Here is a 16,262-nt window from a genome sequence, read left to right on the forward strand (position 1 = left end):
TGATTTTGGAGTGACCCAAACAACTTTGGGACTTCAGCTTTGCCATGGGAACGATGCCAGCCAGACCTTGGGAAGTTTGCCCAGCTGTTTCATTTCTTATTCTGATGCGGGGCTGTGAAGGTAACCAAAAACTGTTTTCTGAAAAGTGTATTGAGAAAGGGGAAATGGATCTGCTTAAAGGGGCAGGAGCCCCATGACAGCTCTGCCACTCTCACGGTTGCTCAGTGCCCTGCGTGTCCCTGGGTCAGCACTCAGTGCTGCTGCCAGGGGACTTCCTCTGCTTCACAAGAGCATGGGATCATCCAAGCCAGAACTGTGCAGGGCAAGAAGCCGATTCAGGTGGAATGCAAATCTGGAAGGGGAAATGCTGGCTGGGAATGGGAACCAAAAATCCACTAAAAAATCCCAGAAGTCTTGGCATTTCCCACAACATCAGAGCGCTGTGTCTGAGTCCCCAGCATAAATCTCTAGGCCTTGCTTTCTGCCTCTGCTTCTAACAGAAAATTTCTGAGAGTTCTTACTTCCACCTCAGTGTGTGACAGCAGGAAAATTCTGAAGCTGGCATTTTCTGGGAAGGAAAGCCCTGAGCTGCACTTCTCTCTGTAGTGCACTTGCACTGCTGCACTGCTTAAATGTGCTGCTTTCATTCAGCAACCTGAACCAGCTCAGTTGTGTTCCAGCTGGTAAAGTGCTGCCAAGTTGTTCTCTCTCCTCAGAATTCCCTTTTGCTCAAACTTTGCTTGTTTTGCACCCAGGTCACTCGGGATGGTGTGAATCACGTGTAATCCATTCATACCAACCAGCTCCCCCAGCTCCTGTGCCCCACGGCTCGTTCATTGCCTTCATTCCCTGGGCAGCTGCCAGCTGTGCTGTGCTGAGGGCAATGCTTACAGGAAACCCATGGAAAGGAGTTTTGCAAACAGGTGCTGGAAAGGGCTCAAGGAAAATTTTGATTGCAACATTTGGGCTTGCAGTGGGCAGAAGCATGAAGAGATAGGGTATTTCTAAGCAACCTCATGCTGAAGGCTGTGCAGAAACACTGAGCTCTGCAGTGGCTGTGCAAGGTCAGCCGCAAAGGGGTGGCACTGGGATGGGCAGTGCCCACAGAGCGGCACAGAGCCACCTCTTGGGCATGAGCAGTGACCACCATAGAAATGCTGCCCCTGCTGCATTCCTGGAGCACAGCCCAGAGTTTTGCGGCCCAAAGGAGCGTGACAGCTGCCTGGCACCCGTGAGGCGTTTTGGCAATCTTTGCCCTGAAGGCTGCCAGCTCCAAAGCAGGAGGGCAGCTGCTGCATTTGCCTTTTCCCCCCATTTCCAAAGGTTGTAATGCAGCAGGAGCTGAGCATTACTGCACGGCACAGCCAAATGTCACAGCAGCTTGGGAGGACAAACCTTTCTCCCTTTCCATTACTTCTCTTTGCACGCTTGTGATGACCATCCTGCATCTTTTTTTGCCTCCTTCTCCTTGCTTAATGACAAAACCTAGCCCATGCATCCCTTTTGCTCTCCAGACAGGATGGTCCTGCAAGAATGCTAATGTACCACCTGCTAATGTGTTTTTCTGGGGTAAGAAATAGATTTTACAATTCAGGGCGTACCAAACCAAGCAATCCAAGAGACAGAGGCTGAGTGGAGATGGCTGCAGTGCTGGGAGGGACAGGCTCCTCATATGTTTAAGTTGTAAAGTCCATTTCTTACCCCATAAAAACACCCTTTAAAAAAAAAATATTATATTTTATTATATATGTATATTTACATACAAGTTCCTAGTTCTCATTTGAAAGATAAACCGGTCACTTTCCGAGCTCTGAAAGTGATCCCTCCTCTGAGACCTCTGTTGACTCCAAGTTACAGTAATACTGGATAGCTTGGATGTTAGTGCCAAGCTGCAAATGAGGTTTGCTTTGTTGGGCCAGCTCTCAAACAAAAATGACTGTTTCAGGCTCAAGATTGTGTCTGTGGTCTTGTAAAAAAGCAGAGCTCTCCTTGTTCACCAGTTTTCTATTTCGTTGCCATTAAGGGAATGATCTCATCCTGCCCTTTCTTTGTCCTCTGGTTGTTTTCCTCCCTGATAAAATGTTCAGCAGGCTGTCAGAGCGTGGCTCAGATTTGGAGATACTATTCTAACACTTCCAAATCCCCAGTTGATCACCAGCAGTTTCTTTACTCACTCATAACCACTTTCCAGCCCTGCTGCATCTCCTTGCAAAACCCAGCTCACATTTAACCACTGTCCCAGCCACTGATTCCCCAGCCTGGCTTTGCTCTGATAGCAGCCAAACGCAAACCAGCTCTGTTTACCCATGCCCAGGCTGCAATCAAACACCCCACCTGTGTCCCAATTCCTGCAGTCATTTCCCCAGCCCTTTTGCTTCCAGCAAGTCTGTGTTGTGGAAATTCACCTTACCCTGTGGGGTAAACCTTCAATGAACAGTGCTGCTGCCTGCCAGGCAGGGATTTCCAGCTGGTGGCGATGCTGGTGTGAAATTCTCTCCTTGACATCCTGCTACACCGTGGTCCTAACACCAGACCCATCAGCTGCACTTCCAAGAAATGAATGCAACCAGCAGAAATTCGGCTGGAAAATGAAGTTCAGGCTGCTTCATTTGCAGAAGGTTCAGGAAAGCTGCCTGTGTTGTGCCTCTGTAAATGGGAATATTAGCAGGTCTCAGAGCCAGCCATGGAGAATAGGTGGCTGCGTGGAACTTGCAGTGTATCAGGATGCTCTGTGGGCCTTATGGGCAGAGCTGTCTGGCCAGGGCTGGGTTGGATTTAGCCCCGAGCTCTAAAAGAAACAGATGTATGGCCAAAATGCACGCGCTGAGCAATCAAAGGTGTCCCCAGACCTACTGAAATGAGATGATATCTTATTTTTAACGAGAAGGACGCTCCCCTAAGAATTGAAGGGCACCGTGAACAAGCTCCAACATCCCCTGAGACCTTCAGCAAAGCCAAAAGCAGAGGCAGCACGTTTGTGAGCACAAAGTAAATTGCACAAGGTGAGGTACCTGAGTTGAGACTTGTACAGTCATTAAGCCACACCCGAGTTTGTTTAAAACACATCAGCCCTGACTACCACGACTCATCAGCACAAGAAAAAACAAAAATAACAACACATGGTTCTCTTTCTTACCATGTTGAACTTTAACTCCTTGTCGTCCTATAGGCGGTGGCTGTTTCCAGTGCTCCTGGGTAATGCCAAGAATCTCAGCATGGCGGTGTGGTGTGCAGGAGGCCCAGGAGGGACTGTCCTTGTCCCTCCGACTGTCACGTGTACGGTGGGGTGAGTCCCACAGGTAACAAAGCAGCCATCCACTGATCTCATGGCTGCTGTTTTGGAACAAGACTTCGTATTTGTCTCCCTGGATACAAAGGGCTGAGCTGGGTCAGCGCCATGCGGCCCTGCCGGAGGGCTTCTCTCTGCTGATAAGCAAAACACTGCTTTGCTCCTCAGGCCATCTGACATCCCTTGGGGCAGAATGCAGGTATTTCCGAAGCACCGGCCATGAAAACCCCTTTGCAGCCCTGAACAGGGCAGGCAATTGGCTCACCCCTCCTGGGCAGAGGAGTCAGCTATTTGCAGCACAAGCCCCTGACGCAGACAGCTGCCCTAGATAGGAGTTTCTTGCTGCAGAGCAAAGTAGACCACTGTGACATGATATGGGATAGAGGAATTGATCAGAGCAAATGCTGTGACTTTGACTCCAGTGATGGGAAGGGCAGCTTTTCCTTCCACACCACTCCTACCTTCCATATTCCCAACAGGTTGCTTCAAACTTCACACTTTTTGTGGGGTAGGAACAGAGCCCTAAGTGTCCTTTCCAACATAAACAATCTTACAACTTACAGGAACAGGACATGATTTGGAATTTCTCTGGATAAGAGGAAACAGCAGGTAGCTGGGGAGAAATCAAACACCTCCTAGGCAAGAACAAAGTGCTTGGCATAATGGTTGGTTTTGTACTGTGGCTCAGCCGCACAGAAGGAAGAGGGTATTTTAGTGAAATGCACGCAAACACACAGAAAAATCTGGTGCTGTGCTGCTACAGAGGCAGGGTTCAACATGCACATCAAATCACATCCCAGTTTTTCCCAGGAAGCTGATCATCTTCACTTGGTCAGAGATTTAAAGTCAGAGTTAAAAGCAGACAAACAGAGAATAAGTCTGAAATAACTTTACTGAAAAAATATTCCATAGAAGTCAGTGGCAAAGGCACCCAGGTGTGATACAGTAACACTGCAGGCAAGCTCCTTACACATCTCCCTGCACAACTGGAGGCTCATTCCCTTCAGAGCAGCCACTGTCTCCACGCATGCAGATTTCCAGTGCTTTGTGAAGCATCCTGCTGTATCAGTGAGCGTCATTACAGCACAGGGGGCAGAGTGCCTTTGTTTTAATTACTTTAGCTATAACTCTCATTTTTTTCCTAAGAGAGCTACAGAAGGCCTTGCAGGGCTGTTGGGAATGCTGCTGGTAACACAAGGCATCATTCCCATCCATCCCAGCTCATTCAAAACTCTGATTGAAAGCATGTAGCAAAATGCTTTGTCAATTAAAAAAGAACTTTCTTTAGAAATGCAGTATATAAAAAAAAAAAAATCAAAATATTTACCATAAACAATCAAAATGTGATGGCGCCATTTCCCCTTAATACACATTATTATTATTAAATGACTTTACATTTGAAATTCACACTACAGTACATGACATATTGCTTTTCTCTGAAGCACCTGCAGCAGAAGCCCCACTCAGTGCCTGGGCAGAGCTTCAAGGCAGACCAGCAGCTCCCATTTTGTTCTGCTGTCTCTGCAGTGGCTGTCAAGAACTTGGCCATGGCAGAGTTAGCAGAAAGCTGCCAGTGGCAAACCGGATGTTTGCAAAATCAGTGTCACCACTTCCCAGAAGAAGAAAAAACATTACAGAACTTTTGAATAAAAAGATACTATATATTACATGTTGCTGGCGTCATCAATGAGATGATACGTTTTTGGCTGTACTTCTATGCCAGTTTATTTGCACTTCTTCCAGTGAGTTTTCATCTAATATGAACATATAGCTGACCCACAGGAGCAATCAAAACCACCATGGCTTATTTTGCTTCATCACAAACACTGGAAGACTGACAGACACAGAGTTGTCAGCCTGCTGTCTGGAAGTAACTGACATCAATTCTTCCTCAATTCAGTTTTCAGAAACCTGGGAGGTGTTAACACAGAAGAGCGATCGCTACCTCACCCTCCACTTGTGCAAGAGGAAGGTTCAATGCCCCTGCTGCCCTCATACACAGCTATGTAGAAAAGGAGCAGAATATCCTGGGAATAAAGTTGCTGCCATGAATGAAACTCACGCTGTTTGGTGATGTAACCTTTCCAAATAACTCAGCAAGAACTTAGCAACTCTGCATAATCCTAGAGAACCGCAAGAGTGGGCTTCTCATTTAAGGACATATCAAATTCATCTGAAAATGGCAGCAACCCGTTCAGATGTTGTTAGCATAGGTGGCCTTTTTTGTTATGGAGGATTTTTGTTTGCTTTCCTTAAGAGAGAGCTGGCAGCAGCCAGGGCCCCACCCTGCACAAAGCGTACAAAGTTATCTCCAGCTAGAGGCCCCAGAGCATAAAGCCCTTTCTCCTGAGAACATTCATAAGTGAACAGGTCAACATCTATGGGATTCCTCTTGGGATTGACTGGTTGGTCACTGTCCATGGCCAAGTCAATTCCATTATTTGGCAGAAAGGAGAGGTTGGGATTTGAACCGGTTAGAACAAGAGCCATGGAAATTTTATAAGCTTTCTGGCAGCCATTCTTGTCTTGAAGGATACACTTCTTGTCCTTGCCAAAAGATAGTACATTGTGCTCAGGTAGGCTAACATAGCACTCATAGGGCCCAGCGCAAGCAGCTGACTGTTCTTTCATCATCTGATGGACTTTGTGGTATTCGGGGTACATCATTTTGGGTAGCTGGTTAAAAATAAGACCTGGATCACTGACTCGTCTCCGAAAAACATGAATTACTGGAATACTGCAGTGGTGAGCAAAAAGGATCGCATCAGCGGCTGTCAAACCGGCACCCACAATCAAAACTGGATCTGATGTGATACCAATATTGCTGTTTTTCACTGCTTCCTCTAGGGCAGAGAGCTGGTGATGAACATAGTAAAGGTTCTCTCCTTTGACCCTGAGCCAAGTGGGACTATCATACGTTCCTGTAGCTAAGACTACATTCTCTGCATAGACAGTGAAGGGCTCCTTGTCACCTCTGACAGTTTTGACAAATCCATCCACCTGAAAGACCTCCATACTCCCCTCACTGAAGTTCCAGAGCAAGTCACTCTTCTGTAGATCCTCTTGTGCATGGTTGGAGATGCTCTTTGCACTCACTTTCCTCACAGAGGTTACAACAGTCCCACATCTAAAGTTCTTCTGCAGCCCTTTCTTCATCACATAATGTTGGTAGTATTGAGCAATGTCTTCTGCTGTGGCTCTATGGTTTCTGAGGCCCCTGCAATATATTACAAAGGTCAAGCAGCAATTAAGTAAGAGCCTGGAATTTCTCACTTCTTCCACTGAATGTATCCTAGAGCCATCTAATCTGTCACTACCACAGGAGGCTTATCTATTTTCCCTGACTTCAGCTAAGTTATTCCTAGTATATAGGGCTAGTAATCAGATTTGGAGGCTGTTGGGCAATGGAAAATTTTTAATATAAATCCCAGACCTAAGATCATGTTACCCATTCATGCATTTCTTTGATATATCTCACTGCTATCCCACTTTCAATTACTAGACTCTAAGGCTTCAACTGTTACAGAGTAGAAGCATCTGAGATGAGAGATACTGTGGAGTAGCTCAGATGATTATATTCATCATTAGGCTCAGTAGCAGTAGCCATAGAAGTCAGATGGTTCAGAAGAATTCATACTCTGAATATTGCCCCAGTGAGTATTTAGAAGGCCATACTGCAACCAGCACTCCAGCTTCAACTGGAATCACTTAATGCAGGATGGACTTTTAATGGGGACAGTGACCTTTCTCTCAGAAGAATCATCCATTACAGTTAGGCAGCTGCATTCAAGAAGTCCAGCCCACTTCTGGTTCCCAAATAGCCTTTGGATGCTTGCAAAAAAAAAAAAAAAAAATCAGACCACAAGTATCTTACCTTTTCTTTTGCTTTAGCCAGTCTTTGAACAGGAGATCTGGAAGTCCCATCCATTCCCCTCTGCTCAGGGTAATCATAGAGCCCTCAATAGACTAGAACAAGAAACAGTTAAAGGGCTTTCAGTTATTTAATGTAAGAAGTGAAGTGTAACTCAAGTTTCAGTATATCTCACAAGATGAGAAGCCAATGATTTCATTTGATGCATTGGCATGGATGAAACCATCCATTTTCTCCAAAAATAGCAATTAACTGAAAAGATAAATGCCAGTCCTGTTCACCCCTTTTAAGCTCTTTCACTTCTTTGTACATGCAAAATCAAGCATGGGTGAGCAGCATATTGGAGCACCTTCAACTGTCCAGTCAGTGCAATTGGCTATTCCATAACATACAGATCTAAGCAGTTAGGCTTTGCTTCACATACATGCCAGGCACCTCCTGGAAGATTCTTGCCAAGGACCAGGTGGGGGATGGCTCTGTCAGCCTCGTGCCTCCAAGCGAGCACAGATTCTGCACTCACACCGAAGTCTGTATCAGGTCGCAGAAGGGTATCAAATAGAAGAGCCACAGGGCTATTGGATCTTCCCTCTAAACCTTCAGACAGATACTCCAAATCCTAAAGAGAGATAGATCAGATGCTCAGAATGCGTGTCCTGCCAGACAGCAGGCTGTTGATAGTTGCTGTACTCCCAAGCAGCATTTTTGGAATTTTGTGAAGTTCATTTAACTGTACACAGCCCCTGTTTCTGTCCGAGAACTTTCTTGAGGATTTTAGCAGCACTGGCACTTCATGCAGGGGAAATTTGGACAACTAGAATGCTTTGCTTAAAACTCATTCCGAGTGCTTTCTACACACTCTGAAAATTCAGATGAATTCATCACTTATAACAAACCCCCAGAGCACTTCATTATGTTGATAAACTAACGGCTTCTGCTAAGAAAGTAATTTGTCATTACACAAACCTGGTCCAAAATGGACACATCCGCTGCCTCCTGTAGTTTGCTCTGAAGAATGGGATGAGGATGAAGAGAGTGTCTTTTGAAATAAGGGGTGTAGCCTGACAGCAAATACGAGAGACAGATTCCAGAAGGTCCATTCCCTGAAGGGACACAAAGGAGATTTTTTTTACTCCTGCAGACAGTACAGCCCTTTAAGAAATGCTTGAAGTATCCTAACCAAACCAAAGGTTAAGATACACGCTTTAGACACAGAAGACTTTGTATTTTCAAGCTACCAATAACCTATCGGACACAGCTGGGAAGTCTTTCTGCCCCCATGTACCCCCTTCTGCTCCCCAGCACCATCTGAATCTTGAAGTCTCTGGCCTGCTGACAAACTCAGTCACTGTTCATCAGCTTTAAAGATCTGGAAACTGGTCACTTACTGGAATCAGGCCCAGTCTGTGCTGCAGGCAGTGTGTTAAGGAAAAAAGTCTGCTGTGCCAAGAATGCCTCAGAATATAGTGCTTCTGACTGCTGGATAGCTGACCCCCCTCCTGCAGACAGTGGAAAGTCTGCAACTGCAGAGCCCAGCAAGAGCAGCCTGTGGAAACTTTTCACATGGCCATTCTCCAGCATGTTTAATATTTCACAGTGCCTGCATGACGAGCTGTCAGCCTCTCTGGCTCACAGCTGCTCACTACGAAGTGACTAACCAGCATTACATAATGCACTGATGATGGAGGCGAGGGGAGCTGAAGTGACAAAGCAGCCTGCAGCAGGTCATGTTGACACAGCGCCCGCGCTGTGCATGTGAACCACTTGAGCAAAGGCCACTTCTCCAGGCACCAAAGATGGGGAGGCTCAGGCTAACAGCAAGCTGAGCTGTGCAAAGAGCTATGCCTGCCATAGCTGGGGCCAAAGTCTGCTGCAGGTTTGGAATATTCCACTCCCAGGAAAGTTATCTAGAAATTCGAAGCAAACTAAACTGCAGCTATGATAAAGCATTACACATTTCAGCTTGGTCCTTTGCTTTAGGAGGCCCCTGAGACAAATTTAAGCATTCAAGTGCACAACACTTGAGTATGCACGTGTAGAATTTAATCTCTGAAACATAGCTAAGTGGGATACAGACGGTCATAAGCACAGCTTGGGGTCCAGTGCCTGTGCTGGAGCACAGCTCATGGTGTCACACACAGGAAAAGGTGTCCGTGTCACCACTTATGCTTGCTCACCTTGCACTACACACCTTCCCTCTCACAAGGGGTGCAATCAGTTACCACATAGCTTGTTTTTAAAAACTGATGACAAACAGCAGCTTTTTACCATTCTGTTGAATTTTGTATAAAATCAGTACGCATCCCAAGAGATTCATCATGCATTAAAAAAAAATAATAATAAATAAAAAATAAATATAAAAATAAATAATAATAATAATAAAAATAATAATAATAAAAAACAGCGTTTGTAGCACTTCCTAAACAAATAATGGGAAACAAAATAAAAAGAAAATATGCACATATACAAACCACCCACTGAACCCCTAAACCAAGCACTACTAATCAACTTTTTGGGAACTAATTACCTAACGGTGGGTCAGGTAGAACAGGGTTCCACACCCTCCTAAACACCTAACAAACAGAACAGCACGCCAAAATAAACACAAGTCCAAAAGTTTATCAGATTTGTTATAGGAAAATAATAATAAAGAAGTGCTATTGAATACCTGGTTCCCTACTTCTTACCACTAAGATATGGTTTTGCAGGAAGCTTGGCTGTCGGAGAAGAGAGCCAGAAATGATGGCCTGGGATTTCTGGTTTGAGTACCAGTACACGGAACAAAAGCTGAAAACAAGTCCAAAGCAGTAATGGCACTGGAGAACGTAAGAGAAAGCTTACCTATGATCACCACAGGAATCGGCTTGGACCCACTCTTGTTTTGGTGCCTGCCCAATGCTGAATACATCTCCCTGTCTGGAAGCATTTAGGCCCAGGAACCAACCTGTTAAAAAAGAGGAGTTCTGAAACATTTCTGCTTGACAAAAAACTGTGACTGTCTCTAGACCATGGCAGAGAGCTGATGCAAAGTGTTATCCTTACACTGCACACCCTCGCACTACGCTTCCACTCTCAGGACAGGCCTACTTATCTTTTCCCCTTCTTAGAAAGGAAAGGATGATTCCTAGATTATATCTAGAGAGAGGAGAGGACTCTTATCTCTCTCTCCCACATGGCTTTCAGTTCCTTCTGGACAGCTGGCAACGTCAGTAATGCTCTGAGTGCAGTACCTGACATGTTGCAGCCTGTCAATGAAAACTTCAGTTCTGCTTCTACTACGTGGAAAAGGACTATTATCACGATCCTCATTCATCACCGGTGCTTTTCACTTCTTACAGCTGCACAAGCATTTACTAGGAAGTCCCTTGGCTGCAGTTTCAAACATGAGCTGCTCCATTGAGAGAGAACTCTCTGAGAAGTGCTAACTTGGTTCCTGAACCTGTGGATGCCCTCTTAATTCATTTTCCAGGAAAGTTTCAGGTTTGAGAAAGTTGAGAAGTTTAAACAAAATATGCAGCGATATTGGAGGCTAAGTTGTCATGAGAGTGGAATGTGCAAAACATCTGATTTTGTTATGAAAGTACTCACTGGGTAGGGAATCAAAGGTTTGTTTTCATACCTTTTTTTTTTTTTTTTTTTGCCATTTCTGCAGGGATCCCATGATGTTAAATAACCACTTTTAGACTACACTGTCTCTAGTCCAGGAAAGACAGAAGTTACTTTTATTACAGTAAAATGGAGACTTTCGAAGTTCAGCAAAAGCTTTTGTGTTATCCTCCAGAGGGTAGCCTTTAAAAACGTTACTCTCATTTGGAAAGTTAAGACAAAATCCACTGAATGGTAGGACTGTGTTCAGCAGGTATGCTCTCCACGCCCTTTCCAAGCACAGCAAGATTTCTGGCAAGTGTACTGCATGCTCCCATAAGGTCTGGCACATCACTGCCTTTGACATAAGCACTGCAGCAGATGCCATCCTACAAGTGCCATGCTCCCCTTTAAGCCCAAGATTTACGTCACCAGCAACTACTTGAATGCAGTAAGGCCCCAGTGACTGAATGAGCAGCCAGGAAGCCACTGCTAAGTTTAGGATTTGAAGAATCCCAGGCTTTAGGAGAAGACGAGTGCATGCACCTGCAAGGATGTGACAGTTCTGGCAAGCAGCAGGACCATCCCTGGGCGAGAGCGAGAACTATTGCAAGAGGATTGGCTTCATCCAAGCATAGAGAAGAATGTAGAACTAGCAGCTTTGTCCAAAGTTTAGCATCACAGTTTAATAACACCTACTTACTGCCTACTACCACCTCACTATTAATTTAAGACATTCTTAGGCATTTTGTCTGAACCACTTAAAAGACATAATAGCCATGCCTTCAAGTAATTCCTAGCTTTAAAGAAAGTAGGAAACTCCAGTTCTCAGCTTAGCTGTGACCCATACGTAGATGTATGTACTACAGAAGATGAATTTTCCCATATGTTGCGTCCATATGGGGTGCATCCACCCCCTGAGGCACACCTAATCCCACCCCAGCAGCACACCTCACTGGCCCAGCATTTCCCCAAACTTTTGGGTAGTGCTTGTCACATGAACCAAAACCTGTGAATACACCACCAGATAATTCTCTACCACAAAGCTCCAAAGTCAAAACTAGGAGAAGCCAGCCCCCATGATGACCTGAGGAATCAAAGGACAAGGACAGTGGTGCAGCCAGTAAGATGCTCACTTAAATCAGTCTAAATCACAGCATTTATTTGGCAGAGGTTTGTTTCTTCTTCATGGTAAGAACTAACTACCTCTCTGTGGCTGCACTAAATAAGACAAGTTCTTATTTTTTCCTAACTTCTCTCTGTGAAATTGCTGGGAATCTGAAAGTGGGAAGCAAGAGCTCTGGAAGGCTTCTGCTGCTCAGCAGTCTACAGCAGCACACATGGGAAGACTGCGTGCACTCTGCACCCACTGGTAATCCAGCAACATCTGTGAGATATTTGCTGGAAGCAAGGCTGCTGAACCAACCCAGCTCAGTGCATAGCAGAGGTGCCAACAGGAGCTGGAAGGAGCCCGATAGCTCGTCATGCTGCTCTGTGCCAGAGCTTTTCGGAGAGAGCCTGAACAGGACAAAAAAGGCACAGGACGTCGGTCTGGCAGCCTTGTTTGCTGTATGGGAAAGTTGTTTGGCTCCCAGCCACTGCTCCGTGCCACTCTACCGCACCCCAAATGGAGCACAAAGCCAGCAGCCTCGGGCTTGGTGATGGCTCCTCACGTCACCCTCCTCTTCTGTTCCCTATCTTTTGGGCACATGAAAAAGAAGCATTTGCTGGAATCAAACTAAACCTTAATGGCTAAATGAGCACAATTACTATTCTGATGAAATTCCTAGATTGACCCACATGCATGACCATTTTCAACTGTAGTTTTATTCAAGATGTAAATCTTTGTTAGGGTTCACAAAACCCTATTGTGACCATTGTAGTGTCACATCTTCTGTTCCCTGAAGTTTTTAGGCTGGACAATTCTAGCAGCATTAACTGCTAGATTAACTATCAGATTTGCTTCTGTTTATCCTACCATCTAGAAATGTCTCATCCACATCCTAAAGCTACTATTTCTATAATTTATAGTCAATAAATCTCCTGTTTAATGCAAAACGCTGAACCTTTTGGCAGCTACTCTCATCCTATAGGCTACATGGTTAACTTTGGGGGGCAAAACTGCCCAGAGTATCACAGACGTTTTTTGTTCAAATGTTACTTGTAATAGCATGGAAAGTTAAATGTCTTTGTTGTTTTTTTTTTTAAATTATTTTATGCACAATTTCATAGCTAGGGGACTGCATATCCACCTCAGCAGTGCAACAGATGAAAAGCTGTTCTTGCAGAGATTATTGGAAAGCGCACAGGACACTGAAGTTCATGTGAACTCTATAAAGCTAGTTAACTGAATGCACACTTGAGCTGCACGGGAGACTCAGTCAGTTTAGTGACACCCATCACTACTCAGGCCCCTGCTGCAGGCTTCTTACTTTAAAGGAGTGTTTTTCCTCCTCTCCATTTGGGAGAATGCTGCAAGCTCCACAGTTCATCTCCTTGCTGCTTCCAACGCATTCCAGCGTTGATGTGATGTTACATAATTGTTCAGTCTTGGGAAAGCGTCCAGCTCATCCTGGACCAAACTCTGCATACCTTCCTGACACAGACTTGAGCCTACAGGGACTGGAACTCTGAGTGGAGCCCCTGGTAGCTCCAGGGCAGCTCTCAGGCTGTACAACTGAAACAGATTTTAAGTGAGCAAAAGAAAAAGCAAAGGCAATGGAACTAAGCCCTCTGTAGCAGAAATAAAAGGTCAAGTTAAAATCAGTCAGCTGCAAGCAGTTCTCCTTAGAGCATCCGTGGGACTTTTGCACAAGTAAGGACCATGAAGCATGGCCTATACAACACAGGGAAAGCTTGAAAGAACAGTGCAATCAGTATATAAACAATGGAAGAGACTGGAAATGCTACTGTGATACTCAGGTTGAAACAAGAATGCTATCAAAGAAATACAACAGCTTCCTTTACCTTGATTTCTTCATCAACTCATGCATTTCATCAACAGCTGTTTAAGCTTCTTCAGTGCTTTTAAGAAACAGAAAAATCCAATGCTTTTTGCATTTTGTACTTTCCTGGTAACTTTTAAGTTATACACTTCCCCACAACTTTTAGGAGCTCTTTCCCTCACTTGCACTCTCACTCTTGCACAGAAGGCTAGTTAGCTCACAAACATAACGGAAGCCCTTGGAAAGAATCAAATTCATAGCACACAAAAATAGCATGTTTTCCCAGAAACACCCCTGTGACAGTCAGAAAGCAGCAGTACAACAGGCAGGGCACTTACAGCCTTCTTACCTTTACCTGCAGGTCTAGTGAGAAGCAAGCTCTAGATGGAAATGCCCGTAGAGCTAGAAAGCCAACCAAAGTACAAGCCTTAACACTGCCTCTGCTCTAAGACAGCCGTTTAAATATAGTAGGCTACCGGCACTAAATGAGAGGTGGAGCTGCAATGAATGGAGGAGGAGCAAGGAAAATACTTATAAGCATGAGTCAGCAGGAATATTGCCCTTCCCAGATTGTGAATGAATGGTTCTAGTAACTTTCCTTTCTTTAGTGATGTTCAGCTGACTATGACCTCAGCAAAGGCAGGTTTATAGGAGCCATGTATGGCAGAAGAAGAAATCTGCTCATTTTTAACCCTCAGGGCAAATTAAAATCTGACATTCTAATACAATGTAATGCTTCTTGTGGCAGAACTAGATTTTTCCTCTGTATCAAAAACAACATTAAAAAAAAAAAAAAGGCTAACTGTAGGAATTAGAGTTATAGGATAGCATTGTATGCTTTAGAACTGCTGATCTTTTTGGCCACAAATGGCAAGGGAACTTTTGATGACTTTCTCCCTACTTTGGACAGTATTTGTGGTTTCAGTTTCACCTTCTGTTCAGAAGCAGTTCATACACATGGAGACGTGTATGAGAACTGCAGAGTGCACTGTCAGACAGGATCCTGCTGTGTGTGGGAAGTGTGAAGTCACCCAGAGCCACCAATACCAACTCATATGAGTCAAGTTCAAGAGGAGTAAATCACACAGTATTCAAATGCCTTGCTCTATTTCTTCTACTTTCCCATTTTCCTCTAGTATTTAACGCTGTAATAATGTTTTAATACACTTCCTCTGTCAGACAGTTCCTAAGTAGCAGCCATCCTCCCTGTAAGATTTTGGCGGAAGTATCCTGTATTCAACCAAGGTATCTTCATTAGCATCTCTGGGAAACCAGACACTATCAGTTTCCAGCCAACCATCAGTTTCCCACAGGGCTGTTGGTCTTATATTTTTGTACTGAATTCCACAAGAGGAAGAAAGACAGCTGCTCATCAGTGGCTCTTAAATCAGGAGTCACTGCTTAGCTCTACACAGTATTAAGTCTGTATCCCTTTGCTGAATTCAAAATTCAGTCTGCATTCAACACATATTGAGCTTGGTACTAATCAAGTACAGAATACGAGAGCTTATTCAACAGAAGAGCATCTCCTAGACCTCTTCTATGCAGAGATCCCTGATCTGAGTTTTTATTTCTGATGTAATCATTTGAATTAAACTCCTTACTTCAAAGATTTTTTCTTTCAACGTTGTATAAAAAATGAAAACAAGTCTTGAGCAAATTCTACGCTCTTAAGACCCAGATCAAAGTGTGATGCTGTGTAACATATTTTTATTATACCAGAATCACGTTTTTGACAAATACAAAGCCATTGTTCCACATCAATTTTAGCTAACACTGACTCCACTCATAATCCAACTCCGTAAATAAGTATGCTGAACTGAGGGGATTTTGTTTGTTTCTTTTTCCTTAAGGTCTCTTTCAAGTTGTCTGGGCCTTTGCCCAAGGTAGCACTTGCACAGAACCATTAAGTAATATACTTAATACATTGTACTGATATTTTTTTACATGAGCAAAGGCTTTTATGCACGCAATCCAGGCATATGTTTACTGGCAGATAACAAATGTGATCAGTATCTGTCCAGACAAATTAAATTGCCAGAGAAACGAAGGCATTTGTTAGGATAGGTGACTTAACAACTGTCCTGTTATTAATGTTTTCAAAAGGTATCTTCAATATATTGCCATATTGCATGTCAAAAGTTTCAGAACAAACGTGTTCTAGTCAGTACTTGCTCAAAGCACAGATGCAACAGGAAACCATTCAATGGCTTGACAGGCTTTATAAGCAGTAAAATCAGGAATACTTATGTGTGCACATCTGCAGAAATAAAAATTGACCTCTGCATACAAGATGAGATGCTCTCTTCGTTTCCCACTAGGTTTAGGAAAACTACAATCTCTTTAATATTACATCTGCTAGAAAGACCAAGATGTCTTTCCAAAGTCAGTCTGTGTAATCTGCACTTCTGCTGGCAGCCAGCCTTTGATCTACAAAGGTATGCTGCATTTTCTTCCTTACTCATTGCAAGCAGTATCATTCAGATTAATACATGCCCAGGAAGTAAGCTCGTACGTAAGGTCTCCAGCATGACTTTGCATTACCTCTGTTCATAGCTGTGTATGAGCATGCATT

General features: G+C 44.2%; 1 protein-coding gene across 1 annotated transcript; it reads right to left on the reverse strand.

The window, feature by feature from the left end:
- Positions 1 to 4,163: 4,163 nt before the first annotated feature.
- Positions 4,164 to 14,175, reverse strand: OSGIN1 (oxidative stress induced growth inhibitor 1). The gene is made up of 6 exons (XM_052686679.1): positions 14,037 to 14,175; positions 9,999 to 10,101; positions 8,124 to 8,260; positions 7,585 to 7,776; positions 7,164 to 7,255; positions 4,164 to 6,506 (listed from the first exon to the last, which is right to left on the reverse strand). The coding sequence occupies exons 2-6, from the start codon at positions 10,081 to 10,083 to the stop codon at positions 5,516 to 5,518; spliced, it is 1,497 nt and encodes a 498-aa protein (XP_052542639.1). The 5' UTR covers positions 10,084 to 10,101; positions 14,037 to 14,175; the 3' UTR covers positions 4,164 to 5,515.
- Positions 14,176 to 16,262: the final 2,087 nt, after the last annotated feature.

The sequence above is a fragment of the Tympanuchus pallidicinctus genome, unplaced genomic scaffold (assembly GCF_026119805.1).
Source record: "Tympanuchus pallidicinctus isolate F22 unplaced genomic scaffold, pur_lepc_1.0 scaffold22, whole genome shotgun sequence".
NCBI lineage: Eukaryota > Metazoa > Chordata > Aves > Galliformes > Phasianidae > Tympanuchus > Tympanuchus pallidicinctus.

Coding starts and splice junctions, on each gene's coding strand:
- OSGIN1 (XM_052686679.1), bottom strand. CDS start 10,083: ATGCTTCCAGACAGGGAGATGTATTCAGCATTGGGCAGGCACCAAAAC. Junction 7,777..8,123: donor ATGTGTCCATTTTGGACCAG/GTTTGTGTAATG, acceptor ATCTCTCTTTAG/GATTTGGAGTATCTGTCTGA. Junction 7,256..7,584: donor TTCCAGGAGGTGCCTGGCAT/GTATGTGAAGCA, acceptor TTCTTGTTCTAG/TCTATTGAGGGCTCTATGAT.